This window comes from Zea mays, chromosome 4 (assembly GCF_902167145.1).
Source record: "Zea mays cultivar B73 chromosome 4, Zm-B73-REFERENCE-NAM-5.0, whole genome shotgun sequence".
Taxonomy (NCBI): domain Eukaryota; kingdom Viridiplantae; phylum Streptophyta; class Magnoliopsida; order Poales; family Poaceae; genus Zea; species Zea mays.
In genome coordinates this window covers 188,980,976-189,003,343 of record NC_050099.1, presented here as the reverse complement: position 1 = coordinate 189,003,343, position 22,368 = coordinate 188,980,976, and the positions used below count along the sequence as shown (strand labels likewise).

Here is a 22,368-nt window from a genome sequence, read left to right as displayed (position 1 = left end):
GCTGTGGATCTGTACCGGATTGCAACGCATTGCGCGCGGTTTGTTGGAGCTTGCAGGTGCGGCTGAGGAAGACGACTAGTGGGTCCCGCGTTCAGGGGCACCGCGTGCCCATGCTCAGAGGCGTACATGGACCCGGTCGTGGATAGCTTGGCGAAAGGGCCGGGCGGTGGTCAAGTCTCCCACGCGAGATCCACGGCGCGCGCGAGATGCTCGGTGTTGACGCGTGAAGTCCGCCTGGGTTTGTTACGGGGAAGACGATTCTGACCAGCCGGGCCCACCCGACAGACACTCAAGGCGAATTATCTAAGCGCGCGAGGTAGGCTGCGCAGTGGAAGCAGGCCGGCGCGGGGGAGAAAAGAAGTTTGGGCCGCGGAGACAAGGGAAAAGGTGGGCCAAAATTTGGTTCTGCGGCCCAATACAGGGGTTTATCTCCTTTTTCTTTTTCCTTTTTATTTTCTTCTCCTTTGAATTTCAAATTTGAATCTTGTTATGAGCTTCACCTTTGAGTCAATGATACAAATTCAAACCCTAGTTTAGGAATCATTTATCTTTATTTACTTATTTTTCTCTACATAATATTTATTTTTTTCTTTTTTTTCTAAATTCTAGAATTTTTTTTAGATTCTAAATTCCACTTGGGCTTTAATATATTTCTTGTCCTTTTATGTTGTCACAAAATGCACACCAAAATGAAAACCAGCATGATACATATTTTTGTGGCTTTTAGGGTATTAATTATTTGTTTATACCTAGGGTGTACACATGTGATGATGCACAAAGGTTAAACTCACATAAGGAGAAATTGTTTTCTCCATTTGTATTATTTCTTACAATTTACAAATTGGGTATTACAAATCCTACCCCCCTTAAAAATAATCTCGTCCTCGAGATTTTAGGAAGGACTAGGGAAAAGATGAGGAAAATCTATGCGAAGCTCTTCTAATCTCTTCCAAGTAGCTTCATTTTCTCCGTGATCGCTCCATTTTACTCTGCTCATCTTTTATCACCTTATTTCTTGTAACTCGAGTCAGGGTGTCCAGAATCTTGATAGGGTACTCAGCATAAGTCAGATTATCTTGAATGCTAAGGTCTTCCATTGGTAGCTGCTCCTCAGGTACCCTGAGGCACTTCTTCAGCTGAGACACATGAAATACATCATGTACGTCTGATAGATGATCGGGTAACTTCAGTTGATATGCAACTTCTCCAACTCGTTTTAAGATCAAGAAAGGTCCAATGAAGCGAGGGGACAACTTTCCTTTAACTTTAAATCTCCTCATACCTCGGATCGGTGACACCTTCAGATACACGTGATCACCCTCCTTAAACTCCAGTAGTCTTCTTCTATTATCAGCATAGCTCTTCTGTCTTGATTGTGCAATTCTCAAATTTTCTCTTATCATTCGAACTTGTTCTTTTGCCTCTTGAATAAGCTCAGGCCCAAAGAACTGTCTCTCTCCAGTCTGATCCCAATACAAAGGAGTCCTGCACTTCCTCCCATATAAAGCTTCAAAAGGTGACATCTTCAGACTGGCCTGATAACTATTATTATATGAGAACTCAGCATAAGGTAGACTCTTGTCCCAACTGCTACTACGCTGAAGGGCACAAGCTCTCAACATATCTTCCAATACTTGGTTAGTCCTTTCAGTCAGTCCATCAGTCTGAGGTAGGCTGAACTAAAATTCAACTTTGTATCCAAGCTCTCATGCAACTTCTTCCAAAACCGAGAAGTAAATTGTGATCCTCGATCAGACACGATCTTCTTAGGCACTCCATGTAAACAAACTATCCGAGTCATATACAATTCTGCTAGCTTGGCTCCCGTGTAATTAGTCCTCACAGGTATGAAATGAGCCACTTTTGTCAATCTGTCTACAATTACCCAAATAGAGTCATATCCTGCTGGAGTGCGGGGTAGTCCAACAATAAAATCCATACCAATTTCTTCCCATTTCCACTCAGGAATCTTAAGCGGGTGCAATAGTCCGGCTGGTCTTTGATGTTCGGCCTTGACTCTTTGACACACATCACACTTAGCCACATGTGCAACAACATCTCTTTTCAGTCCATACCACCAGTACTTCTGCTTCAAATCTTGATACATCTTGGTACTCCCAGGATGAATAGAATAATCCGTGTCATGGGCTTCCTTTAAAATAGTCTCACGAAGGCTATCAATCTCTGGAACACATATCCGATCATTGAACCATATAGTACCTTGCTCATCTTACGTGAATTCCGGACCTCGACCATCCGTGATCAGATCCTTAATCTCTTGAATCTTAGCATCACCAACCTGACCTTTATGAATCTCTTGCTCCAAGGTAGGTTCCAACTCAATTGTAACTCCTTCAGTGTGAGTAACAACTCCCAAATTGAGTCTCTCGAAGTCTTTTGCTAATTCATCGGGTAGTTGGACGACAAAAGCGGAGTGAACATGCTCCTTCCGACTCAAGGCATCTGCAACCAAATTCGCCTTGCCCGGGTGATAGTGAATCTCCAAATCATAATCCTTAATGAGCTCCAACCAACGGCGTTGCCTAAGGTTGAGATCCTTCTGAGTGAATATATACTTCAAACTCTTATGATCCGTATATACTTGGCACTTAGTTCCCATAATGTAGTGTCTCCAAATCTTAAGTGCATGCACAACGACTGCCAGTTCTAAGTCATGAATGGGGTAGTTCAACTCTTGTTTCCGCAACTGTCGAGACGCGTAGTCGGTCACATGTCCTTCTTGCATGAGCACACATCTTAAGCCTTGGCAACATGCATCACAATAAATGTCAAATCCTTTCTGTAGATCTGGCATAACCAACATTGGTGGCGACATCAACCTCTTCTTTAATTGATCAAAGCTTTCTTGGCACTTCTCATCCCACTTAAATTCTCTTCCCTTCTCCAGAAGCGAGGTCATAGGCTTAGCGATCATAGAAAATCCTTCAATAAATCTCCGATAATATCCTGCGAGTCCCAAGAAACTCCGAATCTCAGTAACCGTAGTGGGCACTCTCCACTCCATTATCTCCTTCACTTTAGCAGGATCCACTGCTATTCCTCCATTAGAAATAATATGACCAAGGAATGGCACATTGTCAATCCAAAACTCGCACTTGCTGAACTTAGCATAGAGTTGATTATCTCGCAACTTCTGTAGCACCAACCTTAGATGTTGATCATGATCACTTTCATTCTTAGAATAGATAAGAATATCGTCGATGAACACCACGACGAATCTGTCCAAATACTCCATAAACACCTTATTCATCAAGTTCATGAAATAAGCCGGTGCATTGGTTAATCCAAATGACATAACAGTAAACTCATATAATCCATATCGAGTCGAGAAAGCCGTCTTGGGAATATCCGATGGCCTAATCTTCATTTGATGATAACTCGATCGGAGATCAATCTTCGAGAATACTCTTGCACCTCTTATCTGATCAAATAAATCTTCAATGCAGGGTAATGAATACTTGTTCTCCACAGTGACATTGTTAAGGGACCCATAATCCACGCACATCCCTTGCGATCCATCTTTCTTCTGTATAAATAGAACCAGCGCTCCACAAGGTGAAGAATTCGGACAAATGTACCCAGCCTCTTGTAATTCCATTAATTGCTTCTTAAGTTCCTTTAGTTCTTCTAAGAACGTCATGTATGGCCGTTTAGAAATAGGGGCAGTCTCAGGTAAGAGATTTATGACGAACTCAACTTCCCTATATGGTGGCATCCCTGGTAACTCTTCTGGGAAGACATCCGGAAAATCACTAACCACACGGATGTTGACACCAATAAACTTCCCACCTACTAAGAATGTCGCTAGTCTGGTGGCGGTAGTTACTGCAATTCCACTTCAGATCTTTCTCCTTTGGAACTGGTGAGTTATATGGTTCCTTTAGCACAGTGTACAAACTGCCTTTGTCTTTCTTAACCATGACATACCAAGGATCACATCTATAGTGCTCTCTTCTAACACTATAGGGGTAGCCCATCTGGGTTAGAAACACAGGGTAAGAAAGAAAGGATTGTAGACAAGGCATGTAATTACGAAGCATGTTATTGCGAGGGTTTTATTAGCTAAGTAGATTAGTGTGTCACCTACTAAAGCTAACACATTACCTTATGGTGGTACATGCTAAGATGCCCGTTTATACTATTTCAATCAATCAAAGAAGCAAATCAGACATTAATCATCAGAACAATCAACCAACATTTTTAAATAGAGAAAATAGTTTTGATTTTGTCTTAGGACTCCTATATCCTAAGAAGGTCATAAATGTAGGATTCCAAAGTGTGTAATCCATATTGTCTCAGAGTAGAGACGGTAAGAATAATCAGAATAGAACAGTAGAAGGTGAGAAAGGATCAAGATAAGTGTAGAGAAATCAGAGTAAGGTAAGTATAGAATGAATCAGAGTAAGGTAAGTAGGTAAGGGTTTTGTCCATTTCCATCTAGGTTTCGTCCTACAGTCAACATTTCCTCTGATACCACTTCTGTCACACCCGGATTTAAGGAACAAAGCCGGGTGCATCTCATACATGCGCCAAGAAGACAACATATATAATAACAGAGTGTATAGAGATAAATGTCATAAAACATCAGAGTATTTATTACATAGCGGAAGACTTATTACAAAATAAAATAATGAATATAAAACGAACTAAGGATCGTCGGCGCAAATGTCGACTGAGAAACGCCACCTAGATCAGATCATACTCCTCGCCTTGTGGCTCCTCCTAAACCACTTGTTCTTCTCCTGTGGGGGGGGGTGTGAGACAGCAAGAGTGAGCTCACATACGTTCATCGCTCAACAAGTTGTGGGGAATAATGTGACATGAACTCACCAAAGGTGGGAGTTCATGAAGTGTAAGGCTGATCAATGAAATAAAGGCTGAAGCTGAGCATTGCTTTTAGAAGTTGGTCAAAATTTTATTAGCAGTTACTAAGTGTAAGTGAATACCAATCCATAGTAATAATAAATAAAAGTAATAGTGAAATAATCCCAGATGCAATGAAATGACAAATTGAGTTTAAGTTCCATAATTTAATCATGTGAGTGTCCGAGCCGCTCATGACCGTGAGCACGGCTAGTATACCAGTTTTACACTCTGCAGAGGTTGCACATCTTTACCCACAAGTCGTGTTACCCATTTGCCACGGAGTTGATCAGACTCCATACACCTCAACCGAGGAAGCGAGGCAGGGTACCACTACGAGGCCTTTACAAAGTTCCACTAGCTTCAGACTACCCGCTACAGTTTATAGGAAGCTCCAGTGCAGGGTTCTTGCCTGACCGCCATCGCAGCAAAATCAACCCAAGGACCTCCCTACACTGACCACTCCCCTACTGCCCTTGCCCCTTTCGGGTAAGGCAGCCCTCCACTAGCTTTCCTAGTTAATCAGCCAAGGGCGTCCCATTAAACCCTTGTGGTAGCACTGTTTTCCCGGGTGGTTCTCCATGTTCCCATTAACATAATGATCTTATCATGAACATAAAATAATGAACAGATAATAGAAAGTGTAATCATGAGTCATAAATATCTTTATACCCAAATCCACATAAAGCAATAGCATGTACTACCCAAAAATTTAGTAAAACCAATGGTGAAACAAGGTATAAAGATAGTCAAATCTAGGGTAACCTATTGGGTCCCAGCAAAATTAACCTATGTAGATCATTATGATTAATAAGAACATGAATGAGTAAAAGAAGTGATCAAGGGCACAACTTGCCTGGCACTTGAGATTCCAGGTACCCACTTGCTTTTCAGATGACACGTGTCCTCGCGCTAGTCGTAGCAATACAAACAAACATGGTATAGATAAAATTAACATCACACCAAACATAAGAACAAACTGAGTAATAATAATCTACGTGTTGCTACGAGACTAACGCAACTTGAACGGATCAAATCGGAGTTAAAACGAAGGAATTATGATTTTCTGAAGATTCTATGTGTTTTGTACAAGATTAAATGGGATATAAATTTTAATGTGACTTTCATGTGAAAACACAGGTACTATGTGATAAAAAATAATATTATAGAATTATAGAAACTAAAATGAATTAATTTGGAGCTATAATAGATTTTCTATGAATTAAATAAATTCTAGCTATTATTTTCATATTAAAATCCATTTCTAAATTAATTTCTCTAATTTCACAATTCCGTGGACTGCGCCTCAATTTCTATACAAGACAGGGGCCACGACACAATTAAACCCAAGACTCAGAGTGCTACGCGATGGATCGCGGGTTAATTCCCAAATTCTTCGAGGACTCTTAAGTAAAATGTCCGGTCAAAAGGGGTACGGGACGATACCCACCGTCCGATCCACAGTCGACGCCCCAGATTAGATCGGCGTTAGTTATAAACCCGCACACATTACCGGCCGTTGGATCGTCCACCAATGTCGCAGATTCATTCGTTCATAACCCTGCACCAGTAAGCAACGCAGGCCATCGGATCAACGATCGGTGGCCAAGATTTAAAATTACCCGGTTGACTCTAGACCGCTTACTTTTAGATCAACGCTCTAGATCGGTTCACTTGAAACGCTACCATGACTTAATCCTATTCCTCCGTTGAAGATCTGACGGTCACCGAGGCTGAGAGCACCTAGAGGGGGGGTGAATAGGTGATCCTGTAAATCTTAAAAACTTAAGCCACAAAACTTTGATTAAGTGTTAGCACAGTTAATGCCAAGTGGCTAGAGCGAAGATCTTGCACAATATGATAGTCACAAGAAGATCAACACAGAGAGGACACGGTGATTTATCCCGTGGTTCGGCCAAGTACAAAACTTGCCTACTCCACGTTGTGGCGTCCCAACGGACGAGAGTTGCACTCAACTCCTCTCAAGCGGTCCAAAGACCCACTTGAATACCACGATGTTTTGCTTGCTTTTTCTCAATCCCGTTTGCGAGGAATCTCCACAACTTGGAGCCTCTCGCCCTTACACTTGAAGTTCACAAAGAAGCACAGAGCAAGGGGGGGAATGAGCAACGCACACAAGACTTCAAAAGATCAGAGCAACAACACGCACACAAGTAGCAACAAGAGCTCGCAACACAACTCAAAGAGTTCACAACTCCACAAGAGCTCTGTATGCTATCACAATGAAACGAATGCGCGAGATCGATGTCTTGGTGCTTAGGAATGTTGTAGGAATGCTTGGTATCCTCCTCCATGCGCCTAGGGGTCCCTTTTATAGCCCCAAGGCAGCTAGGAGCCGTTGAGAACAAATCTGGAAGGCCATCCTTGCCTTCTGTCGTCGGGCGCACCGGACAGTCCGGTGCACACCGGACACTGTCCGGTGCCCAATTTCCTTCCTTAAACAGCGCAGCCGACCGTTGCCGACCGTTGCAGATCTGGCGCACCGGACAATCCGGTGCCACTTCCCGACCGTTGGCCAGACCACGTGTCGCGCGCAGATTCCGCGGCCGACCGTTGGCTCGGGCCGACCGTTGGCTCACCAGACAGTCCGGTGCACACCGGACAGTCCGGTGCACACCGGACAGTCCGGTGAATTTTAGCCGTACGCCGTCGGCAAATTCCCGAGAGCAGCGTCTTCAGGTCGAGGCAGCCTGGCGCACCGGACACTGTCCGGTGCACCACCGGACAGTCCGGTGCCCCAGACCGAAACAGCCTGTTGGCTGTACACAGCCAACTCTTCTCTTCTTTTCTTCTTTCTGTTTCTAACACTTAGACAAGTATATTAGTACACAAAACCAATGTACTAAGGCTTAGAAACATACCTTTACTCATGATTTGCACTTTGTTCATCCATGGGCATAAATTCACATTTAAGCACTTGTGTTGACACTCAATCACCAAAATACTTAGAAATGGCCCAAGGGCACATTTCCCTTTCAATCTCCCCCTTTTTGGTGATTTATGCCAACATAACATAAAGCAACTAGAACAAGTGCAAAAACACTTCAAATAGAACTCAAATCTATTTTGATTCATTTTTGGCATATATGGATCATCCTTTGCCACCACTTGGTTTGTTTTTGTAAATCAAACTCAAATCTCTATTTCTAAGTCAAACACACATGTTGAAGCATAAAGAGAGTCATTCCAAAAGAGATTGATCAAAGATTTCAAAAACTCCCCCTTTTTCCCATAATCACTACTTCTCCCCACAAGAAGCCAACTTTTGACAAAAGAGACAATAAGAGAGTTTTGCCAAAACAAAAAGCTCTATTCTACTATTTTCAAAATCTCTCAAGTGGTAGCTGATCCATTTATTGCTTTGGCCTTTATTTTCTCCCCCTTTGGCATCAAGCACCAAAACGGGATCAACTTTGGCCCTATAACCCCATTGCCTCACCAAGATCTTCAATTAAGAGCAAATGGCAATAAGAGTTCATGAGATGGACTTGGAATAAGTTACCCTCTCATCGGAGTGCAGTGGAAGTCTTTCATGGTCCAAGTCCACCTTTTCCCTTTCAATTCTCCTTCGAGACTAAATCAAGCAAACTCAAGCATATGGTTAGTCTCAAAGGGTCAAGTTGTAACACAACTCCCCCTAAACATGTGCATCACTTTGCAACGGACTTGTGAAGTCCAGGGAGTGTCTGTACAACTTGAGCACCATAATAAGCAACAAAATGCAGAATGAACATGATCAAAGGCATAAACACATGTATGCTACAATTTAATCCAAGTTCCGCGAATCTATTACATTTAGCTCACTACGCAGCCTACAAAAGGTCTTCTCATCTAGAGGCTTGGTAAAGATATCGGCTAGCTGGTTCTCGGTGCTAACATGAAACACTTCGATATCCCCCTTTTGCTGGTGATCTCTCAAAAAGTGATGCCGGATGTCTATGTGCTTTGTGCGGCTGTGCTCAACAGGATTTTCCGCCATGCGGATAGCACTCTCATTATCACATAGGAGTGGGACTTTGCTCAGATTGTAGCCAAAGTCCCTGAGGGTTTGCCTCATCCAAAGTAGTTGCGCGCAACACTGTCCTGCGGCAACATACTCGGCCTCAGCGGTGGATAGGGCAACGGAGGTTTGTTTCTTAGAGTTCCATGACACCAGGGACCTTCCTAAGAATTGGCACGTCCCCGATGTACTCTTCCTATCGACCTTACATCCAGCATAGTCGGAATCTGAGTATCCAACCAAGTCAAAGGTAGACCCCTTTGGATACCAGAGCCCGAAGCAAGGCGTAGCAACTAAATATCTAAGGATTCGCTTCACCGCCACTAAGTGACATTCCTTAGGATCGGATTGAAATCTAGCACACATGCATACGCTAAGCATAATATCCGGTCTACTAGCACATAAATAAAGCAAAGATCCTATCATTGACCGGTATGCTTTTTGATCAACGGACTTACCTCCTTTGTTGAGGTCGGTGTGTCCGTCGGTTCCCATCGGAGTCTTTGCGGGCTTGGCGTCCTTCATCCCAAACCGCTTTAGCAGATCTTGAGTGTACTTCGTTTGGGAGATGAAGGTGCCTTCCTTGAGTTGCTTCACTTGAAACCCAAGGAAGTAGTTCAACTCGCCCATCATCGACATCTCGAATTTCTGCGTCATCACCCTGCTAAACTCTTCACAAGACTTTTGGTTAGTAGAACCAAATATTATGTCATCGACATAAATTTGGCACACAAACAAATCACCGTCACATGTCTTTGTAAAAAGAGTTGGATCGGCTTTCCCAACTTTGAACGCATTGACAATTAGAAAGTTTCTAAGGCATTCATACCATGCTCTTGGGGCTTGCTTAAGTCCATAGAGCGCCTTAGAGAGCTTACACACATGGTCGGGGTACCGATCATCCTCGAAGCCAGGGGGTTGCTCCACATACACCTCCTCCTTGATTGGCCCGTTGAGGAAAGCGCTCTTCACATCCATTTGGTACAATCTGAAAGAATGATGAGCGGCATATGCTAGCAAGATACGAATTGATTCTAGCCTAGCCACAGGAGCAAAAGTCTCCTCGAAATCCAAACCTGCGACTTGGGCATAACCTTTTGCCACAAGTCGAGCCTTGTTCCTCGTCACCACTCCGTGCTCGTCTTGTTTGTTGCGGAACACCCACTTGGTTCCCACAACATTTTGCTTAGGACGAGGCACCAGCGTCCAAACTTCATTCCTCTTGAAGTTATTGAGCTCCTCTTGCTTGGCCAACACCTAGTCCGGATCTAGCAAGGCCTCTTCTACCCTGAAAGGCTCAATAGAGGAGACAAAGGAGTAATGCTCACAAAAATTAACTAATCGAGATCGAGTAGTTACTCCCTTGCTAATGTCACCCAGAATTTGATCGACGGGATGATCCCTTTGAATCATCACTCGAACTTGGGTTGGAGGTACCGGTTGCGCTTCTTCCTCCATCACATGATCAACTTGTGCTCCCCCTTGATCACACGCTTCCTGTTGATGAACCTGTTCATCGTCTTGAGTTGGGGGATGCACCTTAGTTGAGGAAGAAAGTTGATCTTGCTCCAAGTGTTCATGTGGTCGCACATCACCAATCGCCGTGGTGCGCATAGCGGCCGTTGGAACATCTTCTCCATCTACATCATCAAGATCAACAACTTGCTCTCTTGGAGAGCCATTAGTCTCATCGAATACAACGTCGCTAGAGACTTCAACCAAACCCGATGATTTGTTGAAAACTCTATACGCCTTTGTACTTGAGTCATAACCTAATAAAAACCCTTCTACTGCTTTGGGAGCAAACTTAGAATTTCTACCTTTCTTCACTAGAATGTAGCACTTGCTCCCAAATACACGAAAGTAAGATACATTGGGTTTGTTACCGGTTAGCAGCTCATACGAAGTCTTCTTGAGAAGGCGGTGAAGGTAGACCCTGTTGATGGCATGGCAAGCCGTGTTCACGGCTTCCGACCAAAAGCACTCGGGGGTCTTGAATTCTCCAAGCATCGTCCTTGCCATATTGATTAGCGTCCTGTTCTTCCTCTCTACCACACCATTTTGCTGTGGTGTGTAGGGAGCGGAGAACTCGTGCTTGATCCCTTCCTCCTCAAGGTACTCCTTCACTTGAAGGTTCTTGAACTCGGACCCATTGTCGCTCCTTATCTTCTTTACTTTGAGCTCAAACTTATTTTGAGCCCTCCTGAGGAAGCGCTTGAGGGTCCCTTGGGTTTCAGACTTATCCTGCAAAAAGAACACCCAAGTGAAGCGGGAAAAATCATCTACAATAACCAGACCATACTTACTCCCTCCTATGCTCAGATAGGCGACGGGTCCGAAGAGGTCCATATGCAGCAGCTCCAGGGGTCTTGAAGTGGTCATCACATTCTTGCTGTGATGCGCTCCTCGCACTTGTTTACCTGCTTGACAAGCTGCACAAGGTCTATCCTTTTCGAATTGAACGTTAGTCAAACCTATCACGTGTTCTCCCTTTAGAAGCTTGTGAAGGTTCTTCATCCCCACATGTGCTAAGCGGCGATGCCACAGCCAGCCCATGCTGGTCTTAGCTATTAAGCATGCATCTAGACCGGCTTCTTCTTTTGCAAAATCAACTAAATAAAGTTTGTCGTCTAATACACCCTTAAAAGCTAGTGAACCATCACTTCTTCTAAAGACAGACACATCTACATTTGTAAATAGACAATTATATCCCATATTGCATAATTGACTGACCGATAGCAAATTATATCCTAGAGACTCTACTAAAAACACATTAGAGATAGAGTGCTCATTAGAAATTGCAATTTTACCTAACCCTTTTACCTTGCCTTGATTCCCATCACCGAATATAATTGAATCTTGGGAATCCTTATTCTTGACGTAGGAGGTGAACATCTTCTTCTCCCCCGTCATATGGTTTGTGCATCCGCTGTCGATAATCCAGCTTGAACCCCCGGATGCATAAACCTGCAAGGCAAATTTAGGCTTGGGTTTTAGGTACCCAACTCATGTTGGGTCCTACGAGGTTAGTCACAATTTCCTTAGGGACCCAAATGCAAGTTTTATCACCCTTGCATTTTGCCCCTAACTTCCTAGCAATTACCTTTCTATCCTTTCTACAAATTGCAAAGGAAGCATTCAAAGCATGATATATTGTAGAAGGCTCATTGACTTTCCTAGGAATATTAACAACATTTCTCCTAGGCATATTATAAACAACATCCTTTCTACCAATATTTCTATCATGCACATATGAAGAACTAGAAGCAAACATAGCATGAGAAAAATCATCGTACGCATTATAACTTCTATAAGCATTTCTAGTTTGTCTCCTATCATGATACAAAAGGCATGGTTCTTTTTAGCACTAGTAGCCATAGGAGCCTTCCCTTTCTCCTTAGCGGGAATGGGAGCCTTATGGCTTGTTAAGTTCTTGGCTTCCCTCTTGAAGCCAAGTCCATCCTTAATTGAGGGGTGTCTACCGATCGTGTAGGCATCCCTTGCAAATTTTAGTTTTTCAAATTCATTCTTGCTAGTCTTAAGTTGGGCATTAAGACTAGCCAATTCCTCAGTTAATTTGGAAATTGAAACTAAATGATCACTACAAGCATCAACATCGAAATCTTTACACCTAGTGCAAATCTCAACATGTTCTACACAAGAATTAGATTTACTAGCTACTTCTAGTTTAACATTTAAGTCATCATTAACACTCTTTAAAGTAGCAATGGTTTCATGACAAGAAGATAGTTCACTAGAAAGCACTTCATTTCTTTTAACTTCTAAAGCATAATATTTTTGTGCCTCTACAAATTTGTCATGCTCTTCATACAAAAGGTCCTCTTGTTTTTCTAAGAGTCTATCTTTTTTATTCAAGGCATCAATCAATTCATTAATTTTATCTACTTTAGTTCTATCCAATCCCTTGAACAAACTAGAGTAATCTATTTCATCATCACTAGACTCATCATCACTGGAAGAATCATAAGTGACATTGTTTTGATTACATACCTTCTTCTCCCTTGCCATAAGGCATGTGTGACGCTCGTTGGGGAAGAGGGATGACTTGTTGAAGGCAGTGGCGGCGAGTCCTTCATTGTCGGAGTCGGAGGAGGAGCAATCCGAATCCCACTCCTTTCCGATATGTGCCTCGCCCTTGGCCTTCTTGTAATGTTTCTTCTTTTCCCTCTTGCTCCCGTGTTCCTGGTCACTATCATTGTCGGGACAGTTAGCAATAAAATGACCAAGCTTACCGCATTTGAAGCATGATCGCTTTCCCTTGGTCTTAGTCTTGCTTGGCTGTCCCTTGCGACCCTTTAGTGCCGTCTTGAATCTTTTGATGATGAGGGCCATCTCTTCATCATTAAGACCGGCCGCCTCAATTTGCGCCACCTTGCTGGGTAGCGCCTCCTTGCTCCTTGTTGCCTTGAGAGCAATGGGTTGAGGCTCATGGATTGGGCCATTCAACGCGTCGTCCACGTACCTCGCCTCCTTGATCATCATTCGCCCGCTTACAAATTTTCCAAGAATTTCTTCGGGCGACATCTTGATGTACCTAGGATTTTCACGAATATTGTTTACCAAGTGAGGATCAAGAACGGTAAATGACCTTAGCATTAGGCGGACGACGTCGTGATCCGTCCATCGCGTGCTTCCGTAGCTCCTTATTTTGTTGATAAGGATCTTGAGCCGGTTGTATGTTTGCGTCGGCTCCTCGCCCCTTATCATCGCGAATCGTCCGAGCTCGCCCTCCACCAACTCCATCTTGGTGAGTAAGGTGACGTCATTCCCCTCATGAGAGATCTTGAGGGTGTCCCAAATCTGCTTGGCATTGTCCAAGCCGCTCACCTTGTGATACTCGTCCCTGCACAAAGAGGCTAGCAACACAGTAGTAGCTTGTGCATTTTTATGGATCTGTTCATTAATAAACGAAGGGCTATCCGAGCTATCAAATTTCATTCCACTTTCCACAATCTCCCAAATGCTTGGATGGAGAGAAAATAGGTGAGTACGCATTTTGTGACTCCAAAATCTGTAGTCCTCTCCATCAAAGTGAGGAGGCTTGCCAAGTGGAATGGGGAGCAAATGAGCATTTGAGCTATGCGGAATGCGCGAATAATCAAAAGAAAAGTTTGAGTTAACCGTCTTTTGTTTGTCATAGTCGTTGTCGTTGTTGTCCTTTTGGGAAGAGGAAGATTCGTCGCTGTCGTCGTAGTAGACGATCTCCTTGATGCGCCTTGTCTTCTTCTTCTTCCCTTCCTTCCGTCTATGGCCCGAACCGGAGTCGGTAGGCTTGTCATCTTTGGGCTCGTTGACGAAGGACTCCTTCTCCTTATCGTTGATCACGATTCCCTCCCCCTTAGGATCCATCTCTTCGGGCGGTTAGTCCCTTTCTTGAAGAGAACAACTCTGATACCAATTGAGAGCACCTAGAGGGGGGGGTGAATAGGTGATCCTGTAAATCTTAAAAACTTAAGCCACAAAACTTTGATTAAGTGTTAGCACAGTTAATGCCAAGTGGCTAGAGCGAAGATCTTGCACAATATGATAATCACAAGAAGATCAACACAGAGAGGACACGGTGATTTATCCCGTGGTTCGGCCAAGTACAAAACTTGCCTACTCCACGTTGTGGCGTCCAAACGGACGAGAGTTGCACTCAACTCCTCTCAAGCGGTCCAAAGACCCACTTGAATACCACGATGTTTTGCTTGCTTTTTCTCAATCCCGTTTGCGAGGAATCTCCACAACTTGGAGCCTCTCGCCCTTACACTTGAAGTTCACAAAGAAGCACAGAGCAAGGGGGGAATGAGCAACGCACACAAGACTTCAAAAGATCAGAGCAACAACACGCACACAAGTAGCAACAAGAGCTCGCAACACAACTCAAAGAGTTCACAACTCCACAAGAGCTCTGTATGTTATCACAATGAAACGAATGCGTGAGATCGATGTCTTGGTGCTTAGGAATGTTGTAGGAATGCTTGGTATCCTCCTCCATGCGCCTAGGGGTCCCTTTTATAGCCCCAAGGCAGCTAGGAGCCGTTGAGAACAAATCTGGAAGGCCATCCTTGCCTTCTGTCGTCGGGCGCACCGGACAGTCCGGTGCACACCGGACACTGTCCGGTGCCCGATTTCCTTCCTTAAACAGCGCAGCCGACCGTTGCCGACCGTTGCAGATCTGGCGCACCGGACAGTCCGATGCACACCGGACAGTCCGGTGCCACTTCCCGACCGTTGGCCAGACCACGTGTCGCGCGCAGATTCCGCGGCCGACCGTTGGCTCACCGGACAGTCCGGTGCACACCGGACAGTCCGGTGAATTTTAGCCGTACGCCGTCGGCAAATTCCCGAGAGCAGCGTCTTCAGGTCGAGGCAGCCTGGCGCACCGGACACTGTCCGGTGCACCACCGGACAGTCCGGTGCCCCAGACCGAAACAACCTGTTGGCTGTACACAGCCAACTCTTCTCTTGTTTTCTTCTTTCTGTTTCTAACACTTAGACAAGTATATTAGTACACAAAACCAATGTACTAAGGCTTAGAAACATACCTTTACTCATGATTTGCACTTTGTTCATCCATGGGCATAAATTCACATTTAAGCACTTGTGTTGACACTCAATCACCAAAATACTTAGAAATGGCCCAAGGGCACATTTCCCTTTCAGAGGCAACCCCTCTAACTTCTAATCATGGCCGTTCGCCAACAGATCTACGCACCGGTTGCTTCTCCTCCGCCCGACATCGGCCAGCGGCAGCACCCAGGGCCACCACGGCGGTGACCATGGCTGGGGCACGGCGCAGAACGCAATTAGCGGCACGGTGGTAATCTCCCACGAATTCTAGGGCCTAACCGATGCGGCAGAGACGACGAATGCCATAAAAGTGTCACATACCTGCGACTGGTAGTGGACGGCTCCGACCATGACCACACACGGTGCGCCGCCAACCCACGAAGTCCGGCGAGAAATCAACCGAGCTTTGGTCGCCAAACCCGCACGGGAGCGCGCCAAACACACACGACGCCACCATGCGGACACCCGAGGCTGGTTGAGGGGTTCAGAGCGCCGGTGGTAGGGTTTTCCACGACGCGGCGGACATTAATCCTCTGCTCGGTCTGGAGTAATGCGCGGCACGTGGTGCTTGTGTAATTCACGGATGAGATAATGATATGCGGAGGCGGGGAAGGGTGCGGACCGATTTATACGCGCCCGAAGTCAAGAATTCTGCGCGAGCTGTGGATCTGTACCGGATTGCAACGCATTGCGCGCGGTTTGTTGGAGCTTGCAGGTGCGGCTGAGGAAGACGACTAGTGGGTCCCGCGTTCAGGGGCACCGCGTGCCCATGCTCAGAGGCGTACATGGACCCGGTCGTGGATAGCTTGGCGAAAGGGCCGGGCGGTGGTCAAGTCTCCCACGCGAGATCCACGGCGCGCGCGAGATGCTCGGTGTTGACGCGTGAAGTCCGCCTGGGTTTGTTACGGGGAAGACGATTCTGACCAGCCGGGCCCACCCGACAGACACTCAAGGCGAATTATCTAAGCGCGCGAGGTAGGCTGCGCAGTGGAAGCAGGCCGGCGCGGGGGAGAAAAGAAGTTTGGGCCGCAGAGACAAGGGAAAAGGTGGGCCAAAATTTGGTTCTGCGGCCCAATACAGGGGTTTATCTCCTTTTTCTTTTTCCTTTTTATTTTCTTCTCCTTTGAATTTCAAATTTGAATCTTGTTATGAGCTTCACCTTTGAGTCAATGATACAAATTCAAACCCTAGTTTAGGAATCATTTATCTTTATTTACTTATTTTTCTCTACATAATATTTATTTTTTTCTTTTTTTTTTCTAAATTCTAGAATTTCTTTTAGATTCTAAATTCCACTTGGGCTTTAATATATTTCTTGTCCTTTTATGTTGTCACAAAATGCACACCAAAATGAAAACCAACATGATACATATTTTTGTGGCTTTTAGGGTATTAATTATTTGTTTATACCTAGGGTGTACACATGTGATGATGCACAAAGGTTAAACTCACATAAGGAGAAATTGTTTTCTCCATTTGTATTATTTCTTACAATTTACAAATTGGGTATTACAGTCGGCAAGCGCGAGACCGTGGCAGCCAAGATCTGTGGCGTAACACGGAGAAGCAGGTGGTCTCCGCCATCGCCGTCAGCTGCGGAGGAACTCCACTGGCTTAACATCGAAGCCGTAGGCCCGTAGCCTCGGGAGAGAGATGCCCAGAGGAAGGAAAGAAGAAGCGATTTCTGGAAACATCGTGTCATCTGTGGAGGATAGAAACGACATCGCGTTTGCTTGTCCTTCGATTGTGAATCTAACGGCTGAAAAAATAAAAGTCGACGTGGATAGCCCTAGAAGCCGTGTTTTGAACCGCGTTTCATATATAAGAAACTTGTACCATTTCGGTTATTCATAATTTTGGCAATGTGAGGCCTCTAAGCTTTGAGACCGTTAAACTTGGGCCGTTGTCGGGCCACATCATCCAAGTGTTACTGCATGGGCTGGGGCTGGCCTGGCCTTCCAGGTAGTAGCTGTAGCCTGTAACTGCGCGACGCGCCGGCGAGGGTGTCCGGTGGCCATGGCGGGGTGGTCCTGCACGCGGTGCGGCGGGCCGACGACAACTGGAACCTGTGGCGATAGCAGATTCAGGTTGCTCCTCTCTCCCTAACCTATATTACCCACCAATCAGATGTGGAATGTGCTTTTGTTGCCTGCCTGCCGGTATGACTGAATTGAATTGAACTGAACTGAATTTTAGGGGCATTCTTAAACTGTTCCTTTTTGCATGACAAATTTCTTCGAAAATTGCAAAATCATGTCGCCCTGTTAGATGTAAACAAATAGTACACTGATCCCATTAATAAGTGATGTACAGACAGACCCTTGCTTTTCTCCTTCTGTCTGTCTCTGCACTGCACGGGGTAAATGTAAGAGGTCCAACCATTCTCTGCACAAGAGAATGAGCGAGCATCCTAATCTAAATGGAGTATGCCATTTGTACATTATATATAAGGGGCAAAACGAACCTGACTGACAGTTTTGTACATCATTTTTGCACGAGGTAGCCATATAAAAACTCGTTCCAGACATCTGGAACTCCGGGGAGGCACCAGTGCGTGCAATCCGCGTAACTGGCTGGGTCTGCGATTTGCTCTTTCGTCAGAGGAGCAAACTGTTTCCTGTACACCGTAGGATGCCCGTCCTTGCGGTAGTCAGACAGCTCGGTGATGTTCAGTATCTGAACATGTATGCCTTTCGGCTCCAATGTTCGAAAGTAGTGCTTAGCTTTGGCCATCAAGCTGTAGTCTGTAGTTGCAGCTTTGTATCCGGTTTTGTAGATCGGCTCTGTTTCGTTAAGGCACTTGTTCTTGTCTTCTCCACCCCAGTTGCTAGCCCTGAAAGTAACATATGTGAACACTAGGATGTCATGTCATGGAGATGTTGGTACTGTAATATTCGTTCTGCAAACGATTCATGTGCTATCTGCCTATCTCTCTCTTACCAGGAATGTGTTGGTGACGATCCTGCGAAAAATATCCTAGTCTTGTTCTTGTCAATATTCTCCCCCAGCCATTCGGTTAGTTTCTTGAGAGCTATCTCGAAACCATCGACCATTTCCATCTCGTCTAACTTTGCATCACCATCTTCGAATGAACCATACCTGCACATGTATACAAGTGTTAATTACCTGTTCGCTGGTTGCATTTGGTAACTATGTTAGTGCATCTGAAATTACCAGTTCTGATATGCAAAACTGACGGTGCAATGTCTATGAGCTATATATGATTAGGAAGGGTAGAAATTGTACTTACATGACCTTCATCCTCATGTCATCCTTCTGCTTCCTCCACCACAGGTAAGAATTGAAGACAATGATGTCGGCATCCCTCCAGACACTGGCATGCTTCTCAATTCTGTCTGCCCTTATGATCCGGTACTCCACCCGGTGGATAATGGGGTTGTCGCTGTTAGATTCCACCAGTAGTGGTGACCAGTAGAAATCTATCGTTGCGTTGTATTCCTGAAAATGATTATATGTTCAAACAGGCTAACCAGATAAAACCGTTTTTTTTTTGTATCCTGCAGATCTGTGGAGGGAAGCATACCAATGCCTTGAAGGAGATGAGTGAGCCATTGAAGGTGCGTATCTTGAGCCTGTCGTCAGGTATTGAGGCCTCCACCATGCACACGAGAGAGACCCATTGGTTCCTGTTGACTGAGTCGCCCACAAACACCATTCTCTTGTTTCTCAGATTTTCAAGCAGCTTGATGGCATCAAATCTGTTTTGGAAAAAAGGTAAAATTCAGACATCACCTCAAAAGTTCCATGCAAAGCTTTGGTCTCCTTTCTACTCTTACATACAAGCTTTTGAGATGGTACAGATGGTAAAATAAAAGGTAGGAAGGGGCCTTTCACTGTCAATTAGTTGCCATGCATGTTTAATTAGTTTCTTGTTGGCCTCCAGCTAACAACTATGAATGAGACCAGTTTTGCAATCTCGGTACTGTTGTTTATTCCTCTCTGCTGTGCTATCCTGTGCTTTTATTCAGTTACAAATTATCTCTGTGTTTTTATGCTTCCATAGAACAAAAAACATCTACTACCCCTTGGAAAATTCTTGACTGATACTGACAGAGAGTTTATCATTCGAGAGCTACACCTTCAGATATGCTGGAATTCTTGGGCTTGGGCTGAAAATATATACTTGGGAAATCTGTAGTAATCATCATACCTTGGGAGGTCGCATCCATGACCATGAGGCTGCCATCTCCAGTGCTGGTACATGGCATCCTTCCTGCCATACTTGTCACAGGCCACCTCGGGGAAGATGAAGGAGCACTTGAGCCCGCTGTACAATGGGCGGGACACGTTGTCGTACACCCACCTTCCCCTGGACCAGTTGCACTCCTCGTTGCTGGCGTCCCCCTCTTGGGTTGTCCCTCTTATCGCCGGTTCTTGCAGCCCGGATTCCAGCTTCACCTGCACTTCTTGGCGTCCATGCTCGACTGCCACTTGCACTTGCTCTTCCTGGCCTCTGTCGAGGAGGAACACGATGGAGCTGGCTAGGATGAAGAAAGCCACCAAGGAGGTCACGATGCTCCTAACTCCAACCGGAGAGTGGAGCACCGTCATCTTGCCACCACCTGCTGCTATCGCCTTGTGACTGGCCTCTGTCTTCATCCTCTCTTCAGGCGCCATTGTGCTTATTGGCTCTCCTCTTTTATGGCCACCTATCGAGTCTGTAGTACACTGGCAGGGCTACTAGCAACACTCCTGCCTGCACATGGCTATGTGGCCCAGCTCTAGGAAAAGTAGTGATACTGAAGCAACCAACCTAGAACACTGACCCTTGCGCTAACCACAAAAAGTAGGGCAGTGTCGGAGTATTCGGATTGGAATGTCGTTGTACCCCTTGTACGGAAATCAGAAACGGAAAGTTTTTTTTTTGTGTGTGTATACAGTATACGTCGGTGCTACAGTTACTGTCTGAATTTGCAAAATCATCTATAGATGTGAGTATCATGAGTTCTCCAGATACTATCTACCTGTCACTAGTATTTTCTTTTTCAAAAAAGAAAGGACAAAAATGTTAGAATATCATAATGTAGAAGTGCTTGTTTCTGTCACCGACGGCTAGCTGTGCCAATCCACCCACACCAACCATTATAGATAGGACTGTAGCATGCCAATAAACAAAGGACTGAAACACTACTGGGTGTGTCACCTCCAAAAGACCACTGAGTGCATCTCAAGCAACGAGAAAAAAGGTGGTGGGCTGATGGCCAGCACCCTCGCCTAGCATGAATGATGATTAGCCTAAAGCTATTAAGCTCCTGAATGCAAAGAACACTAATGTTCGAATTCGAATAAGTCATAATAATCATCTATTTCTGGTTATGCTCTAGTAAACCATCTTTGTTTCCCTGAAAAATAAAACTTCGAGCTTTCCAGAATTCTTAAGAAGGGATTATCGCTGTGGATATGAATCCAACACAGTACATTAGTGAATAGTCTAAGTTTGTCATGGTCCCCTTCTGCGTACCTAAATATGAAGCATATATTGTTGCTAAGCCCATAATACGGTCTGTGGTCCTTTTTTTTTTTGTGTGTGTGTGGTAGGAACCATATTAAAAAGGGGAATTTGTCATGATGAATTTGGCCTTTCTGTTCATGTACTTAGATTAAATTGAGCATTCCATTGTAAGCTGCATAGTTACACTCTCTCTCTCTGCTTCTGTCTTCATCTTCTTTTAAGAATAAACTGGAAAGTCTACATGTTTTGCACAAGCCACATGTGTGCACACTTGAGATTAATTCAGTAAGTCAACCACGGGAGACTTGTGTCCAAATCTGTGCACATGGCATCATAGTGGCCTATATATCAGGGAATCAACACAGATAAGTGAGATACGATAGCAATGCGTTGCTTTTGAAGACAGTGCGCGGGTGGGAACTCCTTGAAAGCAAACCTGCTGAAAAAAACTTTGAGTTGTGCAAACACCTCCATCAATGATTAGCCTTGCCTTTTGTTTGCCTCCCCTTTCCGCCCAGAAAAAGGAGTAAGGTCGACCCTCACTATTATTGCAGTTGTTTGGGGTGGTTATTTAATCTGGGGGGGCAAGTGCCTAGAAGAGGTAGTACACCATAAATCAACATATTCTATCTTAAATTTGGTTCGGTATCTTAAAATGACCCTACTCGTTGCTAAACCACAGGCCCTTTTCTGCGTTATTATTCCTTATCTAAAAGCATACTAATTAACAAGAAATGAGTGGCTCCAAAGACTAGAAAGAAAGGGTTAGGTGAAAATCCCTGTGGGGGTCGTCACATTTGCTTTATGGCGTATTTCCTGTCTTCCTATCCCTGTGGGGTCTAAATGAGAGAATGCTTTTTGCGTTTTTGAAGGAAAACTATTCTGTCCGGTACGTACATCCAGTCTGAAAAGATTAGCAGAGAAGAAAGGATGCCGGCGGGGAGACGAGACATGCTGGAGAATGGGTACAATTATTACTGGAATGTGCACCAGCTGAAGCTGATTGATTGAGTCTTTAAATAAATAAATAAATAAAAAGGCTGGTAAAATTAAACCTGTATCAGTGGTTGCAATCGAATGGTGGTCCACGTGATTCCCTGCAGGATGAGGCACCTAGCTAGCTGTTGGATTCCTGCACGAGGCCAAGAAGAAGCCGTGCGGACGGTAAGTATATATTTGTTCGTTAATAGCAGCATGTTAGAGTGCAAGTCACGTAGTAGTAGTTGGAAGGGTTTGCGTACGTTCTAATTGCTTGCCATGCTAACGGCAGATCAGATGCACCGAACGAATGCTCGCATGAAATTGAATGAACGCACACACAGGGAATGAAGGAAGGAAGCTCCGGTATTGATCCGCCGGCCGACAGATGCTGGTAAGCAGTCTCTTCTTTCTGCAGTCACTCCTAGATTGAGGT

General features: G+C 44.8%; 2 protein-coding genes across 3 annotated transcripts in view; one reads left to right on the top strand and one right to left on the bottom strand.

Moving 5' to 3' along the window:
- Window positions 1-16,934: 16,934 nt before the first annotated feature.
- Window positions 16,935-22,086, bottom strand: LOC103654273 (protein trichome birefringence-like 34). 2 transcript variants are annotated; one of them, XM_008681109.4, is made up of 6 exons: window positions 19,653-22,086; window positions 19,026-19,200; window positions 18,732-18,940; window positions 18,422-18,580; window positions 17,946-18,314; window positions 16,935-17,831 (listed from the first exon to the last, which is right to left on the bottom strand). In XM_008681109.4, exons 1-5 carry the CDS (start codon window positions 20,117-20,119, stop codon window positions 17,966-17,968), a joined length of 1,359 nt encoding a protein of 452 aa, XP_008679331.1. In that variant the 5' UTR covers window positions 20,120-22,086; the 3' UTR covers window positions 16,935-17,831; window positions 17,946-17,965. The 2 variants fall into 2 exon arrangements, with proteins under 2 accessions (XP_008679331.1, XP_035823365.1); XM_035967472.1 differs by having other exon boundaries at window positions 17,295-18,314; window positions 19,653-22,081.
- LOC100194299 (uncharacterized) overlaps window positions 17,449-22,368 on the top strand; it is a 24,920-nt gene continuing 20,000 nt past the window's right edge. Inside the window, exons 1-6 of the mRNA XM_035966685.1 lie at window positions 17,449-17,568; window positions 18,776-18,853; window positions 19,006-19,059; window positions 19,173-19,216; window positions 21,827-22,118; window positions 22,225-22,326. The gene's annotated coding sequence lies outside the window, so the exon portion shown is untranslated. The remainder of the gene's footprint in view (window positions 17,569-18,775; window positions 18,854-19,005; window positions 19,060-19,172; window positions 19,217-21,826; window positions 22,119-22,224; window positions 22,327-22,368) is intronic.